General features: G+C 46.9%; 1 protein-coding gene across 2 annotated transcripts in view; it reads left to right on the top strand.

Annotated features, from left to right (window-relative positions):
• The first annotated feature begins 868 nt into the window (after positions 1 to 868).
• Positions 869 to 17,184, top strand: part of DKK3 (dickkopf WNT signaling pathway inhibitor 3) — a 42,475-nt gene continuing 26,159 nt past the window's right edge. The window contains exons 1-4 of one of the 2 annotated variants that reach the window (XM_037026378.2): positions 869 to 1,026; positions 1,549 to 1,783; positions 5,950 to 6,087; positions 8,740 to 8,823. In XM_037026378.2, coding sequence (XP_036882273.1) covers positions 1,571 to 1,783; positions 5,950 to 6,087; positions 8,740 to 8,823 — 435 coding nt within the window. In that variant the 5' untranslated portion in view covers positions 869 to 1,026; positions 1,549 to 1,570. Of the gene's footprint in view, positions 1,027 to 1,159; positions 1,254 to 1,548; positions 1,784 to 5,949; positions 6,088 to 8,739; positions 8,824 to 17,184 lie in introns of those variants that run through there. The other variant, XM_017657448.3, reaches the window with a different exon arrangement.

Genomic DNA, 17,184 nt, shown 5'->3' with positions numbered 1-17,184 from the left:
GTGAGCCAGGCCAATGGGAAGAGGGAGAACCGTCCAGACAGGAGTAACAGGAAGAAAAGAGAAGGACGTTTGAGAAAACCCTCATCTGTTAAAAAATATGTGAGTATTCTCTGTTCTGGGCACTCACATATTTTTTAAAAATGTTAAAAAATAGGGAGTGCTCCCCCATCCCCTGTTCTAGGCAGTGGGGAGACTGCTATGGATAGGACGAATTTCTGTTCCCATTATGATGTCCCCACTTAACATAAGGTGCCCACAGTTCCCTGTATGCGTCATGCTTGTACACTAGAAGATCCTCTTCCTAGTATAACCTCCAGGTTACATTTGGGCTAACTGAAGCGCTGCCAAACCCAGTAACGTGGCCAGATTGGTGAGGGATTAAGGAGCAGAGCTGGGATTCACACACCAGGCAGTCTGGCTGCGGGTGTCTGGTCTTGACCACTCTGCCATGCAGCCTCCAGGGAGCTTGCTGATTCTCATCACCTAGGCCAGGAGCTGTAAGTGGGTCTTCTTGGCTGGAGTACCGCGGCGTCATCCATGGCAGCCCCATTAAGGCCAGCCTGTGATGGACGTTGGATGCCAGGTTGAGGGGCTGAGATTTTATCCTGCATGCTACGTAGAGTGAGGCTTGGAAGGGACAAGGTGGGACGCAGGAATAACACCTTTCCCGTCTCCCCTAAACTGTTCCCAGAATCCAGGCCAGAGAAGACAATGGATTAGGATGCCGCGGAGGCAGAAGAGGCGGCCTCCCCGGTGTGATCGCGGAGGCAGAGGCAGGCCTGGGGCGTGAGGTCGCCGGGGCCCAGGCGGCCAATGGCATTGGGCTGGGCCGCCGCCCCTCCCGCGGGGCGGGGACCTGGCGGGCGGGGCGTTGCGGGCTCGCTCGGGTACCAGCGCTGCCGCATCCCCGCCGCGCTCGCGCACCCGCGGCCGGCCCACCGCACCGCTCCAGCTCCCGCAGCCCCGCGGCGGCCTGTTGGTGAGGCCTGGCGAGTCCAGCCCGGAGCACAGCTCAGTCCAGCGGGGGTGAGTGAGGGGCGGCGGCGGGGATGGTGGATGGCTCTGCTCGGTTTTGCCTGGGTGGGTGAGGGGCGGCGGCGCTCGATTCGACCGCGAGGGGAGGGTGCTGCCCCGCGCTCTGCCACCCCAGATGCGGCTGGGATGGGGTTGCGGTGGGAGTGCGGTCGCGGCCCCAGAGCTGCGCTCCGACCTGGTCGCGGAGGAGCAGGGCAGGAACCCCGCGCGTAGCCGGGGTGAGCGGGAGCGCTCTTGGCGGGTTGCGTTGCTCAGGGGAGGGGGCCATCTCGGGGGGCTGGGGCCGAGCACAGTCTGTGCGCTAGGATGAGGGTCGGCGTACGGAAGGGACCAGGGCGCGAGGGCTGGAGCGGGTGTGGGGCGCCTCCCTCCCGGGGAGCTGAGTCCGGAGGGGCTCAGTCGGCTCGCATCTGGGGGTCGGTGCGGGGAGGAGTGCCCGGCGAGGGACGGGACGCGGCGGCGGGGCTGGCGAGGGGGTTAGTCGGAACGCCTCTGACCGGGTTCCGGGCACAGGCGGCGGCGGCGCAGAGCGGAGATGCGGCGGCTCGGCGGCACCCTGCTGTGCCTGCTGCTGGCAGCGGCTGTCCCCACGGCCCCCGCGCCGGCTCCCACAGCAACCTCGGCTCCCATCGAGCCCGGCCGGGTTCTCAGCTACCCACAGGAGGAGGCCACGCTCAACGAGATGTTCCGCGAGGTTGAAGAACTGATGGAGGACACGCAGCACAAACTGCGCAGCGCGGTGGAGGAGGTGGGTGCGTCCGGAGGGCGCGGGCCCCAGGAAGCGCGGGCCGGGGGCAGCGGGGTCTGGGGGAAGCAGTGCTCCCAGCGCTGGCCAGGGCCCTTGGGCCCGGTAAGGGGCTGGGAAGGCCCTGCAGCAGATTCGAGTGATCTGGAGGCAGCTCAGGGTGATCTCAACTCCCACCTCATTCTGCCTTCCTGCCAAAAGATCTGGATCTAAGCCTGTTCGCTGAGAGTCTCTGGCAGGACCCACCCATGGGCAGCCGGGGTTACCACCTGCCTGCAGGCTGCCGGTCACCACCCTACAACTGTCTTCAATTGTGCATTTGCTACTCCTACCCGGCCCCACCGCCTCCCCCGCCTCCCCCGCCTCTGTGTTGTAAGCGGATGCTTGCGAGGCTCCTGGTATTCCAGCCTGTGGATTTGCAGAGGCTGAGGATGCTCTAGGCTCTCAAGTCCTAGCTTGTTCATTGGACTCAGCCTGTGTCATCTTTACAAGACACATTTAAGATGCCATGTGGGACAAAGAACCCTAAACTTTGCTGAGAATCTGCCCGGGTTTCCCCAAATACCATGTGGGTCAGAGAAGGAAACTTGAAATCCCATATCCCAGCAGTAAATTGTCAGACAGACGATGGTGGGTGAGAAGAGAAGGGGCGATGTGAAAAGCAACCCATCTCCACCCCAGAAGTGCTTTGGAGTTAGTCCTGGGTTCAAGATCCTCCTCTGCCATTCATTAGTGGGGTGACATTCGGTATATCCCTTCACATCCTGTACCTCAGTTTCCTGTGAGAATTATATCCATGATACATGTGAGCACCTGGCAATAGGTGGGCAAATATATAGCAGCTGTTATGTTAGTATCAGATACCTGATGCCTTGGAAGGATTTTGCCTGGCCTCTTGCATGAACCACTGAGGTCCGGACACTCAGGATGGCATCCTCTCTGGTGGGCGCTCAAGCACTGCCACGGTTGCCTGGACAGGAGGTGCAGCAGGCCAATCCTCCTAGTCCAGGTGTGGGGAGCTGTCCCTGGTGCCTGGGGTGGTGGCCATGGCCACAGTTGGGGCCAGCTCTGGCTACACCCTGTCTTTGGAGAGAAGCTAGCCATTTCAGTGGAGGAGTGAGAGACTAGATGTTCAGGCTGGTGGGGCAGTCATGTCCATGACCCTGCTTCTTCACACTCCAGTTGGGCAAAGCCTTAAATATTAGCTCTGGTCTACCAGGAGAGTTTGCATTCTCCCTCTGCCTGGTGTAGTTTGGGGATATTTCCCCTTCATTCCCATAACAGTCAGCTTGATGGAGTATGCAATGAGGGGGACACTGGATTTGGAGGCATTTGTATGGGCAGCTGTACTGAACATGCCTGGACAGACCAGAGTCCAAAACCCATGGACATTCTGTTTCCTGTGAAAGCAAAGAAGCATGACATGGAACAATTACAGGCGGCCAGGAGTCAGATAGGTCCTAGCATCTCGTGACTCTGTATCTTCAAAAAGAATTGATCATTCTGGTTCCAGAGCAAGTCATCTATCTATCTGCCTTCCTTATCTGGGTTCCAGGACTTTCCCTTCTGCATTACAGATTCCCACTGAAACCGAAGAGGTCCCATCCACGTTTCTATGTGTGTGAACTTGCCCATGCACTGTCGTCCTCTGATGGCAGCTCCTGGAACAACAGGAACCTCTTCAATCTCTTCATTGATCAGAGCAGCTGGGGGCCTGGCAGGCCTTCAGCGGCCATGGGAGAGGTCTCTGTTGACTCTGCCAGGCTCCAGGTTCCTTCCTCCAGACACGACTCTACTTGAGTTGTAAATAGAGGCTTGTTGAACTTTGCCCTCGGGGGAGATGTTGGCCACCTCTACCGTGCTCAGTGATGGTTTCCCAAAGAGTGTCCTCAGGGGCAGTGGGAAAATGTTGAGAGAGGCTGAGCACCTGTGTGGTAGGAGAACAGGACCTGGAGACCAACCTTCCTTCTTCTGATCCCAGCTCCACCACTAACCAGTGGTGGGATCCAGGCTCTGAAATGGAGGAAGGGTCCACACCCCTTAGGGATAAGGGGAGATTTAAAGGAGAGGATACAAGCACAGCAAGTTATCTGTCTAAATGGAGCTAAGTAAAATTGGTATAAGTCATCCCGTCATGAAGTAGTTATAAGGATTATGGGAGATTTGTTGGTTCTCAATAAATTATGGCTATTGCTGTCATCATATTAATAGTACTAGTATAAATACATAACAAAGAGCCACCAGTGCCTGATAAATAATAGATCTCAATAGGCTGTGGCTATTAACATTAGTTTTTTAAAGAGACTGCCAGGAAGGCCCTTAAATCTCATAAACACAGGATAGTTGATATTTAATTGTTGTCCTGGGTAAGAACCAGAAAGGACTAGGCCAGATGCATTAATTGTTTACATAGTTGCATCATGAATCTGCCTCCAAGTAACATCCTGACATTTTAAATATTCCAGCTGACTCAAGCTGTTGATTTCTCTTAAGCGGAAAGATGAAGTTAACTTTACTTGTAGGACATTATTGGGGGAAGCAGATCTTCAAATGGTTCAATCTAGGCTGTTCCTATTTTCCTGTCTTATCATTCTACACATTACTGATAAATGTATTTTGAGGATAAAACCACTGTCTGCCACTCCCTCTCCCTACTCAGAGCCACATCTGTAACTGGCCTATGAATGTTCTTACCACCTCACCTATTCCTGGGCAGAACCCAATACCAAGCCTAGACTTATCTCTCCCATTTTTCCTAATATGCTCCTTTAACACACACACAGATTCAACCAACTGTAAATGCCATTTTTAATAACATCCACATTCCTCCTCTGTGAAACAGTTCCTTTTGCTTCAGGCTTAAGTTTCTCTTGCTAGTGGCAGTAATAATTGTGGTTGAAATTTCCACTGTAAACTGTACATTTTAGTTCATGATGCCATAAAGAACTGTTAGCTCGTTATGTTGAAATAACCACTGGTTGGGAGGGAGAAGGTTTTAAAAAATGGCTATCTTCTCAGCCAAAGGCAAACTCTAGATTTGGTAACTGGTCCATTATTTGAAAGCCAGAGACTGGAGGATTCAGATTCCAATGGCAATTTAAAAAATATTCCCCTCTCCTTCTGTGTATAGCCTTGCTAACATCTTCAGCCTTCTACTCTTTTTCAGCTGTATCTTTTCTATCACTAAACATGCCAGGATTTTTCACACACAAAAAAAAATTAAAAAATCCTTTTCTTGCCCATCCTGTTTCCTGTCCTAGGTCTGTTCATTTCTGCTCCATTTTGTTAGCAGACTCTTCAAAACATGATATCTACTCTGCTTTTTCCACCTTTATCTAAACATTTCCTGGCAAAATAGCTCCTTCTAAATGCCCCTCTCACTCCCAATCAGACCCTGCAACATGAGCTTGGGAGGAAATAATTTATTTGGGAAGTGATCCCAGAAGCACTGGGAGGAAGTACAAAGTGAGATGGAAGAGAAGAAAGGCAATGAGCAGGTTACTGCAAGGGCACCCGGGACTCAGTCCCACTGGGGGTCTGCGGAGAGGGACTGTCTCCACAGACAGAGGGGAGAGGGAGCTGGGGTGCTTACCCCCATAGCCTGTCCTTCACTGGGTGGAGATTGTTGCTGGGGTTTCAACTCCCTAGCACTTGAGCCTGTGCAGACTGAGCACTTCTCTGCAGCCAGAGAATGCTCTCAGAGAGAGACAGATTTGGTTATTGCACTAAGGGAATTGAGACTGACGCACTACCTACTGCGCTAATGAGGCACCTGCACTAAGGGAATTGAATGCTTGGACCACAGGGAGATGAGTGGGCCCCAAGAGCATTTATTCAGGGCTAAGACTGTTGAACAGAAACCTGCTCAAATCCACGCTTCACTGAGAGTATTGGGAAGTTATCTAGTCTCCCTGAGACTCAGGTTCCCCATTTACAAAATGGGTACCTTAACACCCACTTCCTGGGGTACTTGTAGGATTTAAGGCTATAATATATGTAAAACATTTAGTACAATGTACTATCTTGGTGGGTATTCAGTTAATGGTTCCTGTTGTTACCACTGTTATTTGTAATTGCAGAAGAGGAAAAGAGAGGTTCTTTTTTTCTAATGAACATTCATTTGTATCAAGAGAAAACAATTTCTCTTATCACATTCATTGGTTTCATAGATGGAGGCAGAAGAAGCTGCTGCTAAAACGTCATCAGAGGTGAACATGGTGAACTTACCTTCCAGCTATCACAATGAGACCAACACAGAAACCAAGGTTGGAAATAATACCATCCATGTGCATCGAGAAATTCACAAGGTAAGGGAGGTCATGGCCAGCACATCTTCCTTTCTCTAGCACCAGATCCCATCAGGGAACTAAGCTCTTGTTTATGTATTTAATACAAGAACAAAAAGTATCAATGAGGATGGTAAAATACAGATTAAATCCCAGAGGGAGTGAGGGAGCTATTTAAAGGGAAGAGATATGTATCAAAAACCTAAATTGCTTTTGTATTTAAGAAATAAATTCAACTCCAGGTTTCCTGCCAGTCCAGTTGCAAAGGAATGGTCAGAAATTTTTATCATTTGAAGAAAGGAAGCAAACAAGTATCTAGAGAGATACTTTCCCAGAATTGAATTTGGGAAATTTATCTCATAGTTTTTTATATATGTTTCAGTAGAGAGTTGAAATAGAGTCCATGTTGTGGGAAAAGATCTTCACTGTTGCCTTAAGAGGAACTTAAATGTGATATACTCTGTCTTCAGAAGGGGATGCCTCCAGTGCCACATGATTAAACATTCATTCATTTGCTGGTTATCCATTCAAACTTCTGCAGTAGAGTTTCTTCCAACCTGCCACCTGTCTAAGTTTCTGTGGGTCTAATATCTTGCATGAGAAGCAAGCAAGTTCATTACCGATATGACTTGAGGAAGAAAATATAGCAGATCTAGAGAAACATCACAGTAGCCTGCCCTTGGTGAAGCCTGTTCTTCGTCACCTGCCCTCTAGTGTGACTTTGGCAGGCAGGACTTTGAGAACAAACCATGGAAGGCTATGTTCTCTTGAAGAAAGTCTGCTGTGCAGATACTCGGGATCATTGTTAGAGGCTGTAGAGTTGACATTCTATTATGAACGTCAAGAAGTTTGATGTTTTCATCTCAACTCCTATATGCAAGGTTCTGATGGCTTTCACAGAAGTTTACTTTTGTTCAAGTGCCCAGGTAATGACTTGGTTGACACAATAGTGTTTCTGTGTTAGAGCATAAAGGCATCAATTTTTATGGGCCATTGTCTTGACCATCAAGTAGTCTTTGTGCAGCTCTTCACCCACTGCTTTCTGGTGGGCCCAGCCTCAGAGTGCGCCTCTCCAGACAAATGAATGAGTTACCTGCTGAACAGAAGCCTTTAGCATTGCTCATCTGAAGACTGGAGTGATTATTTTATTCTGGTCAAAACCAACATTAGGTCATCCTTTTTGACAGTAATTAGCCAACAGGTTCAGCTGCCTCTTGAAGTTACTCCTTATAGATATTAGAATACCCAAGAGTAAGTCTGCCTTAACTAGTGTGATTTTGAAAAATGATTTAAATATTTGACCCCTCGCTATCCATAGTTATGATATAGGGATATCAACATCAATATAACAGTGTCATGAGGGCCAAATAAATTACATATGAGAGTCCCTTGTAAATTATAAAGTTCTATGCCACAGCAAGTTGTTATTACTCTTGTTATAGTAAACTTATGTTATCAGTACAGAGCATTAACTCTCAAGTGGGCTCCATGGAGCACCTGCCCCGTGCAGTGCTCCACCATGAAAGAGGGGCTCAGTGGTGGTGAGATGTATTTGGAAAACATTGTATACATTTCTCCTCCTAGAGATAACAACAATGCACGTAAGTATAATAAAGGCTCTGAGAAGTCCTGCAATCTGTACATAGAGTACCATAGAATTTTTTAAAAATGACAGTATTGGGTAATCCTGTAAAAAATCTGGCACAGAGGAAGAAGACATCCTTTTTTAGCTGAGGAGAGGAATTATTTACATAAACATTTTAAAGTATGTTGATGAAGACATGATTTTTACCTCCTCAATTAGGCTGAGAGTTTCCACCTTGTTCTGGCTGTAGGTTTCTGTGATGACCTAGAAGTTAGAAAATTGTGACTCAGAAAAGGGAAATGACTTGTTCTATGTTACTTGTTGCATGGTTGTTGGCAGCTGAACCAAGGCTCAAAGAACACAGATCTCCTAACTCCTGGGCCAGGGGCCTTCCTGTTCTTTATCACCAAACCAAACATTAGCCATGGCCTCTGATGATGCAGGAATGGCCTGAGTTCCATGTCAAGATTCTAAGGTTCAGCTGCAAGGTACCTGCTCCTGGCTACAGAATCAGAGACAGGAATGTTCTCTCATTAAGTTTGGCCTGACATTTCCCCATCTAGAGGATATTCTGGAATATTGGGAAGTTTCATGATGAAATAGTTAAGCACTTAAGCTTAAGCACTTTCTTAATGAAACAGTTCACCATTATCAAGAAGGGGACAGCTGTAGCTAATAAACCTGCTTGCTTCTTATGAAAGATGTTTGGTTAGACACCCAGACCTGTAGATTTTTAAAAGAAAGTTGATGTTGAGTTTCCAGTGATGAGACCCAAGAACAATAAAAATAGCTAATGCTGAGCATTTGCTAGATGACAGGTTTGTGCTGAGTGCTTTGCACAGAGCGCCTCATCCGCCTGCATAGCAGCCCTGGGAGGCAGGCTCTGCTGTGTCTGTATGGCGGCACAGAGGGGAAGCTGTTTATCTGACGCTGCTAGTAGAACTGAGAAAGAAAGGTGGGGTGGACATTCTGTCTTCGTTGACAGATGCTCCTGCTTCAGAAAACTGTTAGGGGGTTGGGGGAAGAACAACTTGTGGGATTTTCCCAGAATTACTTCTATTTTGTGTTCGTGAACTTTCCTACCACAGATCACCAACAACCAGACTGGACACGTGGTCTTTTCACAGACAGTCATCACGTCTGTGGGAGATGAAGAAGGCAGAAGGAGCCATGTGAGTCCTCATCTCCCCACGCTCACACCCCAGGGCACACACGCCTTTGTTTAGCCTGCCAAGGGCCACCCAGACTTCACACTGTGGGCAGGAGGGAGCAGCTCTCATAAAGCTGCTAGAGGCCCAGGCACACATATGGCCTACAATGAAATCCTTTGCCACTGCCTTTGCCGTGCAAGTGAGGCGACTGTGTCTGGCTTTGAGCCCTCTGGTGGGGGAACCTGAGGATCGGAGAGTGGGGGGTGGGTGAGAGACAAGACCTCAAAGGTGCCCAGAGCATGTGTGGGTCAGGGAGCAGCTGCCCTACTTGCATACTGCAGCCAGTGAGTTTGTTTGCCATCTTTCCCAAGTGTGCATGGCCTTGTGCCCATGTGTGTCTGTGCCCTGAATCTCCATGCCTGCCCATGCTGTCTCATCCGTGCATCATGCAAGGAGCACATATATGCACACTCTTGGGCAGTGTGTAATCTGGACCCCTGTGCGAGCATGTACGGGGGAGAGAGATCCAAAAAATCCTTAAGGTAGAGACTCACCAAGTTTCTCTTTATTCCTGCTCAGATCCTTGTGATATTAACTCAATAGTTTTCTCTGTGAGAATATACTCCAATTTGATTGGCTAGAAGAGAGGCACAGGGCATCTGATGCTTGACTGGCCAGTGATGAAGTCCTGTGGGTCTTTAGAGAATTCTTTGGAGAATTTTTAAGCCACCTGTGAAATGGCTGTCATGTGCTGGAATGGTGGCAGGTGCACCTTACACAGAGCCTTGCTGTGGTTGGTGTGCTTGCCAAGAGTCAGAGACACAAGATCTAGTTTCAGGTGCCCCCGAACTCTTCTATTCCTGGGTCACCATCCCCCCAACACCATTGAGCTGGGGCTCTACTGTCACCTTTACAGAGACATGGGCTCCTTTTACTGAGTAGGGCTGAGGAAAGACAAGATTGCCTTCAAAGGAGTACAAGAGGTCAAACATTGTCACCACTCTCCCATTCCATAATATAATGTAATGATTTCTAAGGTACCATAATTTTTTTTGTAATGTAATGATTTTTTAAATGCATTACACACTGAAAAAACTTTCTCTTAAGTGGAAAAGGGTGGTTTGCCATTGAAAAAGACAAAATTGTGTGCCATTTAAACTTTAAAATACTGCAAGCAGGGGCTAAGTTTTCAGGATTTAAAATTCCCAGATGAATTAAATTAAAAATAAGCACCAAGCACCCCATATTTTCCTTTCTTCAAATGGTGGTGCATGTCTTAATATGTATGGTAACTGGACGAGGCCCCTGGAAAATTATAGACAGTAACATTATATGCCTGTCTCGAGATGTTAGCACAGTCTGTGTGAGGTACTGGTCTCTTTTCGCAATCACATGTGAAAGGGGAAAAAGACATTGCTGCTTGTTGTTCCGCCTGAGCGCCCTGGCGATGGCAATGTGGTCTGACACCCTCCTGTGAGTCTTTTGTGCTGAGCCCTCAGCCTGTCTCCCTTCCCAGGCCAGTGGGCAGGCTGACTGATGTGAAGCCACTTTTGTTCAGGGGGTTAGGAGGAAAGTGGACAAGCCATTATGCATGAATTGGAAGCTCTTATTTGTAGACCTGTGTCCCCAGATATGAAGAATCTGGCCCAGTTAGCCAAGGCACCATTTTGAAGGGACATGTCCTCAAATTAAAATGCAGCTCACAGCTACAAAGCTGAGCACAGTGTGCATTTGTTGTTTTTTCTGTTTTCACATTAGAATATGATATAAAGAGGAGGTTTGTTTGTTGATTCAGCTGAACATGCTTAGTTTGAACCCACAGGTTCAGTCACGTCCAACTGACTCCAGGATATTGCTCGAGACTTGTGAGGCCCCAGGCAAATTTCCCTACGTCAAAGCAGATAGTAGCAAGTGGAGGGACCCACTGACTGCTTTGTCCCAGGGAATGATCAGTGCCAATGGTGCCTTTTTAACTGGAGACAGTGGACTGTGGATAGTGACAATGGAATTCTTCCCAAGTGTGAAATCTAATGTCTTCTCTGTTTGATATTTGTGTGAAGTCTGGGAGAAGTGGGCTGACAAACTGTGGCTGAACTTGTTGAAAATTCATGTTTGTTTCCTGTTGAACTGTAAGCATCTGTCACCTCAAAGCTCTGTGACCCCCTTGGGGAGTGTGGGAGGAGAAAGGTGTTGAATGAGCTCTGTTAGGGTCAGGTTCCACCTTGGCCCCAACACGTAAACATAGGTGGGGTGCTGGCTTTGTTCGCTCCTGATGCCCTGATTTTTGAAGCTGGAGTTGCCCTTACCAATTTAGTGGAATTGCAGAGGACACCATGATGACAAATCATCAAGGGTTTATTTCAACAGGAAGGGCTGGAAAGTCAGCCAGTCCCCAGGACTTGTCTTCTGGAGAGTCGTGCTGGGCAGAGCGAGGCTAGATGGCCAAGTGCCCAAAAAGGCAGCCCTTCTTTGTCTGCTTGGCTCCAGGCAGAATGAAGAAATCCCAAGCAGTTGTGAGGCTGGCCTGGGTTCAAACCCAGCCCTGACCCTTACAAGCTCTGTCCTCTGTGATTCAGTTTCTTCATGTATCAAATGGGGCAAATAATCCCCCATTCACAAAACTGGCTGAGAATCTAGAAGACAAGGTTTAGAAAAACTTTTTACATAAGGCTCATTATTTCTGAAAAAAGTAAAACTGGTTTTTAACTGGCTTCTCCCCTGGTTCCCAGCTATCTATTGCAAAAAGAAAGACTTTGCCTAGGAGCTGAGGATATGGTTGAGAACTCCACAGGCTCTTTCTTTTGATGTCTGCAGCCTTGGGCTAAGTTCTCTGGTGCCCTGCCTCCTCCACTGAGGAAAAGCCTTTGCCAGAAGCACTGTGCTCCAGCCTCAAGGCTGACTCACCCTGCCGTTCTAGTCCTTGGGAGTCCTGCATGTCTGGTTGGGGTACAAACTGAAAGAAGCATGGGCCATAATGAATGGCAAGCATAGGTGGTGGACAAGTGCTGACAAGTTCCAGGGCAGCCACAGTTGGAAGAATGTGTACCGGGTTCTGCAGAAAAGAGCAGCTTGTGGCTGTGAGTGATGACACAGTCTCATGTGAATGCACGGTTCCCCGGCCCTGTAACCAGATGTGTGGGTACATTTGTGTTTCTAGATATATATTTTGAGTTAATGTGATATCTGGCCAAGTAGAAGGCCCTCATTTTTGCCTTAATCCACCAGGAAAAAATGATAGGGAAAATTGAAGAGCTCTGGATTACTCTGGGAAATGGATACACAATCCCAAATAAAGCTGATGTGTGGGAACAAGTTGTTAAGGAGTAAACATTTCTTTTGAGCTGTATCCTGGTTTATATTAAATTTTATTCTCCTCAGCCTAAGTATCTTCAAGAAGGAATTAATTAACTGTACACGATTCCACATCCAAAATCAGAATACTATGAAGTTAATAAATGAGTCTCATATAGGGTTCATATAAGTTGTTATAAAAGGATTCCTTCAATAAAATGTAAAGGGGATAAAACCTCTCCTTTGCAGAGTATATATACAATATACTTTGTTTATTTAGTTAGTTTTATTTTTATTTTTTAAATTTTTTATTAAGGTATGATTGATATACACTCTTATGAAGGTTTCACATGAAAAAACAATGTGGTTACTACATTGACCCATATTATCAAGTCCCCACCCATACCCCAATGCAGTCACTGTCCATCAGTGCAGCAAGTTGCCAGAGATCCACTATGTGCCTTCTCTGTGATACATTGTTCTCCCCGTGATCCCTGACACCCTGTGTACTAAACATAATACCCCTCAATCCCCTTCTCCCTCCCTCCCCACCTGCCCTCCCACACCCCTCCCCTTTGGTAACCACTAGTTCATTCTTGGAGTCTCTGAGTCTGCTATTTTGTTCCTTCAGTTTTGCTTCATTTATACAATATATTTTATCTATCAATATATAAAAATATCTCATAAGAAAGAAAAACTATGCATAAAAGCCTGGCCAAATAATGTGTACTAAATCATTAATAGATATCACCAGAGGAATTGAAATTTACAGAGATTTTTCCTTTATAGATTTCTATATTTTTGGATGTTTTAAATAGAGCTTGTGAGTTATTTATAATTTTGCTATGAACATCTATATTTTAAAACACTTTTGCAAGTGTTTTCATTATGTAAATCCTAGAAATTAAATTATGTCAAAGGGTGTGCATATCTAAGATTTTGAGAGATACTGCCCAATTTTCCTTGAGAACAGGTACTAAGTTTATACTCTTAGCAGCAATTCCTGAGACTGTAGTTCACCGATGCTTACCTATAGTGGGTGTCACAGTGGGTGATTTCTCCATCTATATCTTTATGTTCATATTTCTTTGATTATGATAAGGTGAAGGGGAATGGCTGTTTGAAAATGTCAGTTGTGACAGAATGCTCCATAGATTTATCCCATCCCCTCTTCCCTTTTCTAGAGAGAAAGGTCAGTTTTGCATTCCAGGCTGTTCCCAAGACCAAACACCACCTGCCCAACGTGGGGCAGATTAGAAGGTGTGAAGTTCCAGTGGGAACTGTGGGAGCTCTCGGTGCCCATGTGAGGTGGCTGATAGGCTGTGAGCCACGCCAGGCAGTAGGTGATGGTGACATGCAGGCTACTGCCTCCACCCCTGTAAACACAAAAAGACAGGCATCCTCTCCTTCCTTCTCCTTCCACCTCTACAGACACCCCCAAATAAATGCTTAGCAGCCTCCTGGTAGGAGGAGCATGTCCATGGGTGGCTAAGGGCTTGGGCACAGGCCAGTCCAGTTCAAAGTGCAGCTCAGATTGCTTATGAGCCATGTGACTTTGAATTCCTTAACTACTCTAAGCCTTAGTTTCTTCACATGTACCATGGAGTTAATAAAGTACCCCCATATAGTGCTGTCATGAGGATAAAATAATTCAGGTTAAAAAAAGCACCTAGAATGCAGACCCTTCACACTTCAGGCAGCTTCCTGGGAAAGGTGTCAGTTGAGCTGTATTTTGAATCAGGAAATAGCAGGCATTTGTTGTTGATTACCCCAAAACCATGGCTATCAAAATACCCAGTATTATTATTCAACTCATCCATTTATTTACACATTCATTGAATGCTTTACTGTGTGTCTGGCAGATAAAGGTAAAAGACATTCCCTAACATCAGAAAGCACCCAGGCTGGTGATGAACCAAAAAAATAAACAAATCGTTACAATGTGGATTCATATTTCCTAAGGCAGAGGTTATATGGGGCCTGGTGGGAACATTATGCAGGCACCAGATCAGGTAAGCCTGTTGGGAGACAATCCTTCATGATCTCTGGTATTTCTGTTCACTTTAAAAGCAGAGAGACTAATTCCAGATTATCTTTTTAAGGATGTTTGTACAGCAAGGAGCCTTGGGAGACAGAGATAGCTCTTTCTCCTTGGCAGAGGGCAGGTTTGATTGCAGTCTGTTGTAAAAGATTTGGGTTCTCTAAGCTTGACATTCCTCAGCTGTGATGCACCCACCCTGCACTCACAGCATCTACCTGGGCCCCTCCACATTGCCCAGTGGAACTTGGGGGACTTTCCCAAACACAAAGCTCATGCTGCTTCTGTGCTATCAGCAATTAAGTCCTTTGTCTCTGACCCAGGAGTCTCATGTCTTCTGCTGGCATCCATGAAACTGTGGAAGGCTTGTCACTTTGCAAGTGACGTTTCAGACCCTTCACACTTCAGGCAGCTTCCTGGAAAAGGTGTCAGTTGAGCTGTATTTTGAATGATGTCTAGGAATTCTCAAGAAGGAAGCAAGCGTATTCCTTGCAGAAGCATGCTTTGTGCAAAGTCAAGGAGGCATGTGGACATAAGAACATGTTTGAGGACTGCTACATAGTTTAGAATGCCAGAGCTGGATGTGTGTTTGGAGGAGCAGCAGATGAGGGGGGAGAGGCAGGAATTAGATCACGAAGGGTTTTGAGAGCCCAGCCAAGGAATTAGAAATGCATGTTGAGTTAAAAACATATTCCGCATCTGAAATGTTTTAACGTGCTTTGTACTGTATTCATAATGTATGGAGAGGCTCCACGCAATCTCCAGAAGAAAGAGCCAGAATGACATGACTTGGACTGCAGAGACATTGGTGGGAACAAAGTTTTGCTTCATCCGCTGAAGTTCAAGTTTAAAACTGCTGAGTCCCTTGTGCCCAGAAAAATGCCTGGCTTCAGGGCCTGGAATGGGGAAACTTCTACTCAGAAATGCAACATTCTGCCTTTGCCTGGTGCCAGAGGGCAGGACAGATAGGTGACACTGATTGAACTTGAAATCTCATTAAGCTGATGGTGTCAGCTACAAGACAAGCCAGTTTCTGTGGTTTCTGAGTAGTCTGAGCATGTCAGGGACTGAAGAGCATCCCCTGTGCAGCTGTGTGGCTGTCCACTGCTCTTGGGACCTGGAGATCCTTCCTGGACAACATTCACCATGGACATAAGGGGCCTTTGCATCCTGGCTGTAAGATATGTGGCCTTGCCCTTTGGCATCATTTGGAAAAATACATGAAGCTCTTTAGTCCATTCTGTTTTATTTTTAAAAGAACACCAAGGACCACCACATTCCCCAGTGTTCCCTCATTTAGTCACTATGACACAGGAAGTGGCCAGATTAATCACCCCCCTCCAGATCCACCTGTTTCTCATTTTCAGGGTAAATCCTGGTAACAGTTCACACCAACCCAATGTGACTGAGTGCTCAGTAATGACCATAATGACAACAGTAACAGATGATGGTGGAGGTGGGAGCTGTCGTTCTAGGCTGTGTGCCAGGCACTGTGCTTGGGGTCTGGCCACCAGCTTCCTCTCATGTGATCTGTGAGGCAGCCATACAGGGCAGATGCCTGTTGGCCATAATCTAGGGATGACATTCCTGAGGCTCAGAGAAGTCAAACAGAGCTAGGTGGCAGAGCCAGTACTCAGAAACAAATCACTTAAGGTCTTACTGATTCCAGAACTCCCAAAACCCATTTTCTTATTAGAACATTTAAAAAAATTGTGGTAAAATATGTATAACAAAATTTACCACCCCAACCATTTTTAAGTATATGCTTCAGTACTAAGTGCATTCACATTGTTGTGCAACTGATTTCTAGAATTCATCGTCACATCTTGCAGAATTGAAATACTATACATATTAAATAATGACTCCCTACCGCCTTCCTCCCTTTAGCCCCTGGCAACCACCCTTCTACTTTCTGCCTCTATGAATTTGACTACTTATGAATGAAATCACAGAGTACTGGTCTTTATGTGATGCCTATTTCACTTAGCATAACCTCCTCAAGGTTCACCTATGTTGTCCCTACCTTTTCAAGGTTGCATGATATTTCACTGTATGTATATATCACATTTTGTTTTCCATTCATCTGTCAGTGGACAGTTGGGTAGTTTACACCTCTTGGCTACTGTGAATAATACTGTGAGCATGGGTGTTCAACCTTATCTCTGAGTCCCTGATTTCTATTCTTTTGGGTATATACCCAGAAATGTAATTGCTGGATCATATTATAATACTGTTTTTAAATTTTTGAGAAACTGCCATACTGGTTCCCATAGCAGCTGCACCATTGCATATTGTCACCAGTGGAGCACGAGGTTGGGACTTTTTGTTACCTCTTGGTTTCCATGACTGTGGGCACTAGTGCACTTATTGCCCAGTTTGAGCTAAAGGGCTGTACAAAAGTAGCCCCTGGCAACCACCCTTCTACTTTCTGCCTCTATGAATTTGACTACTTATGAATGAAATTACAGGGTACTGGTCTTTATGTGATGACTATTTTCCTCCAGTCTGCAGGGACGGGACCAGGAGACATTCCAGCTGATCCGGGAGGCGGGCTCAGGTCCTTCAGTCTGGGGCATGACTGTGACTTCCCTGAGAACATTAGGGAACAAAAGTACAGCCCTTTAGCTCTGCTGCTTTTGGTCGAGGCAGTACCTTCCCAACCCTGGTCCCAGCGGTTGCCTCTGCAGTCTGGCAGCCAGAGCCTCAGGGGGTGTCCTGTGTCAGGGACACCACTAACCAGAGGTTCCTACTGCGCCCCAGCCTCCAGCCAACATGCTGAAAACTGCCTATAGGCTGGGGGCCCGCAGGCCCAGGCTGCACCTTGGTGATTCGTCCATAGAATCCAAAGATGTGATTTCTTGACTGTTAGAAATTTGTGTTCCCTCCACACTCTCCTTTATGAGGTCCCCCCACATGGTCTAGAAGAATCCCAGAGCCTTTGGGGGCCTCCCACTTTACTGGGGGCTCAGGTGGGGACTCAGGCCTCTGGGGAGAGGGTTTTGTGGTGATGACGATGGTTTTTAAATTCCCACTGGTGGTCAGGAGGGCTTCCT

Source organism: Manis javanica, chromosome 11, assembly GCF_040802235.1.
Source record: "Manis javanica isolate MJ-LG chromosome 11, MJ_LKY, whole genome shotgun sequence".
In the NCBI taxonomy this organism is placed as follows: Eukaryota; Metazoa; Chordata; class Mammalia; order Pholidota; family Manidae; genus Manis; species Manis javanica.
This window is presented reverse-complemented; position numbering and strand designations above follow the sequence as displayed.